This window comes from Emiliania huxleyi (assembly GCF_000372725.1).
Source record: "Emiliania huxleyi CCMP1516 unplaced genomic scaffold EMIHUscaffold_746, whole genome shotgun sequence".
Lineage (NCBI taxonomy): Eukaryota > Haptophyta > Isochrysidales > Noelaerhabdaceae > Emiliania > Emiliania huxleyi.
Genome location: NW_005196411.1, coordinates 1 through 6,339, shown reverse-complemented (window position 1 = coordinate 6,339; position 6,339 = coordinate 1). Strand labels below are relative to the sequence as shown.

The 6,339-nt window shown below is 68.7% G+C and overlaps 2 protein-coding genes across 2 annotated transcripts; one reads left to right on the top strand and one right to left on the bottom strand.

Moving 5' to 3' along the window:
- Positions 1-368: 368 nt before the first annotated feature.
- On the bottom strand, positions 369-3,546 carry EMIHUDRAFT_471092 (hypothetical protein). The gene is made up of 3 exons (XM_005760644.1): positions 2,936-3,546; positions 2,611-2,696; positions 369-2,529 (listed from the first exon to the last, which is right to left on the bottom strand). Exons 1-3 carry the CDS (start codon positions 3,469-3,471, stop codon positions 449-451), a joined length of 2,703 nt encoding a protein of 900 aa, XP_005760701.1. The 5' UTR covers positions 3,472-3,546; the 3' UTR covers positions 369-448.
- A 181-nt stretch (positions 3,547-3,727) lies between these two features.
- On the top strand, positions 3,728-4,759 carry EMIHUDRAFT_120933 (hypothetical protein; the record flags this gene model as incomplete). The annotated part of the gene is made up of 1 exon (XM_005760643.1): positions 3,728-4,759. The coding sequence occupies one exon, from the start codon at positions 3,728-3,730 to the stop codon at positions 4,757-4,759; it is 1,032 nt and encodes a 343-aa protein (XP_005760700.1).
- Between the last annotated feature and the right edge of the window lie 1,580 nt (positions 4,760-6,339).

Below are 6,339 nucleotides of genomic sequence, written 5' to 3'. Positions count from 1 at the left end.
AGCTCGATGATTGTGACGCCGCCCTCAGCACCTCCAAAAAACAGCGACGGGGCAGGGGCGGACGTTGGCCTCATCGTTGGATGCGTCGTCGGAGGCCTGGTGGGCTTGTGCACCATCGGGCTCCTCGTTTGGTACTGTTGCCGCCAGAAGCGGCCCGCCAGCACTGTAGGGGAGGAGCCGGGAGGCGGGTCGAGCGACAGCAGCCGCTTGCCGTGGTCAAAGCGGCCGGGTCACCCGCTCGATGAGCTCTTGGCTTCTTGGCTCAGGGTGTAAGGTGATAGGTGTGGAGGTCAGGAGTCTCTCTTAGTCTTACGCTCGCGACACATTTTTCGCTCACATGTTTGCTGTTCATTGTACTGTCTCTCATTGTAAGATAAGGTATGGTAAGGTATGAACTTTTGTGAGGGCGAAGTGCGAACAAAGTCAAAGATATCGTGCGGTGTGACCCTCACACAAGAAAAAAACGACGGGCCAAGGCGCGATCTCTCCGCCGCCACGGCCGCCGCAAGCGGCCGGCACGAAATACATACGCGGCGGCCACGAGCGCGAGGAGAGCGCCCGCTGCGGCGATCGCAGCGACGATTGGTGCTGCGGACGGGCGCTGGGCGGCGGGCTCCGCCGGGGCCCGCAGCCGGATGATCTTGGATCCGAGCGACAAGAGGCCCTCGAGGTGAGAGAAGGCGTCGACGACAGCGTGGCGTGCATTGGCGGAGGTGAGCTTGGTGGCGCTGTACGCGGCGGCGTACGAGTAGATTTGCAGCTGGCGCGAGGAGGCGGCGGCCGTCTCTTGCGGAGCTGAGCGTGCGCCCGTGTGGTTGGGAGAGGGGTAGAGGCGCGCCCAACGCGGCTGTCCGTCCGCCTCCGCCTCCGCCACGTCGAGGGACAGCAGCAGCAACTCGTTGCCACCCTCGCGCAGCAACGGCCCGGGCACATAGAGCGAGCGTTGTGGGCCCTCTGGCAGCCAATAGCGACCGAGGTGCCAGCCGTTGACCCACGCCGTGCCATGCGCCCAGCCGCCGCCGAGGGCGAGCCAGGCGTCGGCGCCAGCATCAGCGGAGGGCAGCTCGAACGCGCCGCGGTAAAAAGTGGCGGTCGCGGCGCTGCGCGGTTGCGACGACGGCAGCGACGACGGCAGCGACGGGGGCGAGTCCCGATCGCTGCCCTGCGCCAGGTGCAGCATCGCTCCAGCCACGCTAACAGCGACGCTGCCCGCGTCCAGCGCCACGCTGCCCGCGCCGAGCGCCACGCTGCCCGCGGTGTCGAGCAGGCCGGACGGTTGCCGCGCCGGCAGCCGGCGCAGCACGTCGAGCTGGGCGTCGTCAAAGGGCAGGCAGTGGGTGCGCCAGCCTGCCTGCCCGTCGGGGCCGGTGCGATTGAGCAGAGTGCCGTTCAGCCACACGCCGCCCAAGATGCCCTTTCGCTGGTCGAGCAGAAAGGTGCGCGAGAACCAAGGCAGGTCGACAAAGCCGACGCGGCCCAAGTTCTCGACGAGCAGCCGCAGCGTGCGCGGGTACGGCCGCGGCGGCGGCATCAGCAGCCCCTTTGGGTCGGCGCGCCCCCACCCCTGCTGCCGGTACATCCGGCCGACGAACTCGCCGTCCACAAAGGCGAGCAGCCGGTCCCGCAGCCGCGAGACCTGCAGCGGCCCTCCGCCGCCCGCGGGAAGCTCTGTCTCGTACACAACGATGCCGTAGTCGCACCCGACCTCCTCCATCGGCAGAGGCAGCTCGTCGCAGCAGCGCCCCCCGCCCGAGAGCGCGGCCAGCGTCTCCGCCTCCATCAGCCTCACCGCCTCGGGCAGCTCAACCTCGACCGTGGAAGAGAGGCGGCGCGGCGGCGGCGGCTCCTCCCGCAGCGGCTGCGGCTCCGCGGGAGGGGAGGGGGGGCGAGAGGCGGACGGCGAGGACGAGGGTACGCTAGACCCGCTGCCCGACGGCGCCTCGAGCAGCACGCTCTGCAGGGCCGCGTACTTGTCTCCTCCCGCCTCGTCGAGCCCGTGCCCGCCGCCCTCGCCGATCGGCGCGCCGTAGTCGTACGACGGCGTGTCGGGCAAGTACATGCCGTCGGCGGTGTTTGCGCCGGCCCACCAGCCAAACGAAGTGCCACCATGCGCCATGTAGAGCGAGACCGAGCCGGTGCCGCCGTTGACCGCCAGCACGCGCCGCAGCCTCTCGGCGACGTCCCGCGCGCGCTGTGCCGCCAGGTTTGGCCGCGCGGGCTCGCCCCAGTGCGCGAACCAGCCGACCCAGAGCTCGGAGCAGAAGAAGGGGGAGCGGCCGGGCGGGTTGAAGCTGCGCTGCGCGGCCCACGCGTCCTCGGGCACGTCGCACGAGTCCACCGTCGTGAGCACCTGCGACGAGCGGCGACGGCTCGGCGGCGGGAGAGCGTGAGGCCCTCTCCTCCTCTCAGAGCGTGAGGTGGGGGGGCGGCGCTCCTCGGAGCCGAGGCGAGAGGCGGAGGGCGAGAGGGTGCCGCGCGTGAGCTTTGCGAGGTCGTCCGGGTCCGACGTGAAGAGCTGCGCGCCGTCGCCTGCGGGACATGCCATGGACGTGTCGCGGAGACGTGTGCGCGGCGCGGCTGGAGAGCGGGGCAGGCGAGGCGGTGGAGTGCCGAGGTGGCGTCGCGCGAGGTCGGCGAGGCGCTCGAGGTAGCGGCGGTCTGCCTCGACCTCGGACACGTCGCCAAAGTGGCCGTACCTCAGGGCGGCGGCGGGAGAGGTGTGGAGCGGCTTGGCATATGCTATGGGTCCCAAGTATGGGTTCGGGACGTATTCACACCAGTGTGAAAGTAGCATATGCGGAGGGCTCTCTCTGCTCCCCTCTGCTCCTCTCCGCGTCTGCTCTCTCTGCTCTCTCTCTGCTCTCTCTCTCCGCTTTGATGCCGGGCGGTTTCTCCGGCAGCGACTAATACACGCGGGCGGAGGCTGGCGGCGCACTCGTTCTCGATCTGCACGAGCATGACTGGCCCTCCGTCGTCGAGCATCAGCCCCTCTCGCCGCAGCCGCGGCAGCAGCTCGCCCCACCAGCGCTCGACGTGACCCATGTACGGCTCTGCGTCGGTCCGCAGCTCGATGGGGCCGTCGCGGAGGAGCCAGGCCGGCAGCCCGCCAAACTCAAACTCGCCGCACACGTACGGGCCCGGCCGCAGCACCACGCGCAGCCCGAGCCCGTGCGCCAGCCGCAGGAAGCGAGGCAGGTCGCGAGAGGGCGAGTCGAGGTCGACCCGGGCGGGCCCGAGGCTGCTGGCGTTCCACGCCTGGTGGTAGTTCCACGGCACGTAGGTTTGCACCGCGTTCAGACCGAGCGCCGCTATCCGCGCCAGCCGGTCCTCCCACAGGTCGGGATGCACGCGGAAGTAGTGGACGCAGCCAGCCCGCACGGTGAAGTTCTGCCCGTCGAGCACGAACTGGTCCCGCTCGATCAGCAGCCGGGCGGGTGCGCTGCTGCCACCGAAGAGGGCGCCCAGGTCCATGGACGTATGCCGGCAGAGGGGCCGCCCGCAGCACGAGGAGGGGCGGGCGGGGCCGAGAAGGAGGTCGGACAGCGCGTTCCGAATTTCCGTGCCCCCTCTTTTCCCCTGTGGCTCGCCCCTTTGCCCACACCGCAACAAGGAATGACACGAGCGCGGGAACGGGGGGGGGGGGGGGGGAAAACGTAAAAAATAAAAATAAAAAAGAAAGTTCCCGCTAGCGCGCGCTCCCCACACGCGGTCCGCGGTAAAGCTGACCATGGCGTCCTGCTCCGTCAATCTCGACAGGGCCCGCACGCTCTTCCTGCAGGCCGCTCCGGTGGACGCCGTGGTGCGTGCGTGCGCCGGGCACGAGACTGAGGCGGGGCAGCGCGCTCTTGCCATGATGGTGGTCGCCGAGCCAGCGCAGCGCCTGTGCCGGAGCTACCGGCGTCGCGTGCTGCGGGCGCTGCTGCGCTCTCTCGACGGGCACGAGATCGACGAGGGGCTGGTGGTGGAGTACCTCGCCGCCGACTCGGCGGGCGGGCCGGAGCCTCCCCCTCCGTCGGGGGTCACCTTTGAGATAAGCGGCTCGCGGCTGTTCCTCGAGACGAGCGACGCCTTTGGCGGCGGCGTCGAGACCAGCGGCCGACTGTGGCCAGCGGCGCCCGCGCTGGCCGCCTGGCTCCACGCCCACGCCGCGCAGCTGACCGCTGCGAGAGTGCTCGAGCTGGGCGCAGGTCCGGGCCTGTGCGGCCTCGCTCTCGCCTGCTGCGCCGAGGCGGAGCGCGTCACCCTGACCGACCTCGTGCCCGACGCGCTCCGCCGCCTCTCCTCGAGCGCCGCCGCCCTCGCGCCGCGCCTCTCCGGCCGCGTCTCTGTCGAGGCGCTCGACTGGCGCGACAACGAGTGGCGCGCCTGCGAGGCTGCTCTCCCCTCGCAACCACCGGCGGGCGCAGGCGGTGAGCGGCGCGTCGACCTCGTCATCGCCAGCGACGTGGCGTACGACCCGCTCCTGCTCCGACACCTCTGCGACACGATTGGCGCGGTGCTGAGAGTCTCGACCGCCGCAGCGCCGGCGCCCGCCCGCCCGCCGCGCGCGTGGCTGGTGGTGGAGCGGCGGAGCGAGGAGACGTTCGCGGCGCTCGCGGAGGCGCTTGCGGCGGCCGGCCTCGAGGTGTGCGACCGGAGCGAGCGGCTGCGTCGGGTGTGCGAGGCGCAGCTCACCTTTTACTGCGCGGAGGAGTCACTCCCGCGGATGATGCTACTCGAGTTGACGGCACCGCCTAAAAGAACTCGCGTGACGTTGTAGCACATGCACCCACACATGGGTTGTTGCACGAGTATATGGGCCAAAAGCGTCGAAAATGTCCCAAAAAAGCGTGTCTCGAGTTTGTTGCAGCCCCACAGCCGGCGCGCGCCGCCAGGAAGCACCGCTCGCGTGTCGGCCGCACTCCCTGGCACCCAGGGAGTGCGGCCGACCGACCAGACCGAGTAGGCTCGACGCCGTGCTCGCTGTGGGGCTGCAACAAACTCGCCGCCGAGCGTGCCACCGACGGCGTCCCGGCGGAGGTGATGGAGTGTGAGACCTGAGGCTGCGGAGGTGACGCCTGAGGTACCGGCCCGTGCACGGCGACTCAGCCGGCGACCGCCACGGGCTCAGACGAGACTTGTCGACTCGTTCCATCTCAGCTTCACCGTGGTCATCGGGCGTCTGTCGACGTCAGGACCACCCATACAGCTCGCGGGTTTGAGGTCGCAAGAGCCAAGATGGTGGCGTTTGGACATCCCAGCCATCACACAAGACAGCCTGTAGGTGATGGCGGGACGGCGCAGTGTTTGTGGCACTCGGCAGTAGGCACCCGCGGCACGGCCCCGCTGTCGGCTCTCGCGGGCTGCGGAACCGGCCCCATAAGGGGACGGTCCGGGCGAGTGTGGCAGCTCCTGCGCTAGTATGGGCACCCTCCATCACAACACTACTGATCCTGGTCATCAGAGCTGCCAGGGATAGCGTCAGGAGCCGGTAGGAGTCAAAACCCCTCATATTTGAGACATCGTGGCCCATATACTCGTGCAACAACCCACATATCTTGCTCACTGTACTACGTCGCATGTGCGCGCGCACGCGGCATACGGATTTCGCTGAGTTTCTTTTCGTGGCCGCTCGAGCGCCCCCCGTCGGGTCGCGAAGACGGAAGACTAACCCCCCCCAGGCCGAGCGCGTTTTTGATCGCTCTCTCGGGACTCGGCTGGGGGTGTGTCAGTATTACTACAGTATACGGTACTGGGCGCCCGCCCGCCCCTCTGAGGGTGTCGGCCCCCCCTAGACTGAAAACAAAAATAAAATGTGGAACCGTCAAAAACAGCCTGCGAGAGCGGCGCTGCGCGCCGCCTACCTCGTGCGGGTCGTGAGTGACCCCCACACGACCACGGCATCCCAAAACATGGAAAAGTAGACCACATAGTGAGCGGCTTCTGCATCTGCTTCAAGTACTTTGTGGCTGTGTCCATCGCGGCGGCCGACTCCTTTGGCGAGGCGTCGCCTCCGATCCAGATTAGCAGAGCCGGGCCGTATCGCACAGGAAGACCGGTCGCTCGTGTCGAGCATGCCGAGGGTGAGGTCGCCGCGGCCGACCTCGCTCATCCCCAGCGAGCCGTCCGCGTCCGAGAGCTGGAACAGCACGCCCTCGCCAACCTCCACTGGCTCTGGCAGCACGATGGCGCCCTCTCCGCCCAAGGCTGCCCAGAATCCGTCGTCGATCTCGTGCGTCACGGCCGAGCCGCCGTGTCGCGTGCTCTCGAGCGCCTCGGCCGCCATGTTTGCCATCTGCGCTTCGAACGGGCTGCACTCGTCGCCTTTCCACACGTAGATGCTGGCTCCGGCGTCGAGGA

Bases quoted from the DNA above. Each gene is read 5' to 3' on its own strand.
- EMIHUDRAFT_471092 (XM_005760644.1), bottom strand. From the start codon at position 3,471: ATGGACCTGGGCGCCCTCTTCGGTGGCAGCAGCGCACCCGCCCGGCTG. The intron at 2,697-2,935 runs GTGCGCCGCCAG...CGCCGCCCTGAG, and splicing joins CTCGTGCAGATCGAGAACGA to GTACGGCCACTTTGGCGACG. The intron at 2,530-2,610 runs GCACTCCACCGC...CATGTCCCGCAG, and splicing joins CCTCGCGCGACGCCACCTCG to GCGACGGCGCGCAGCTCTTC.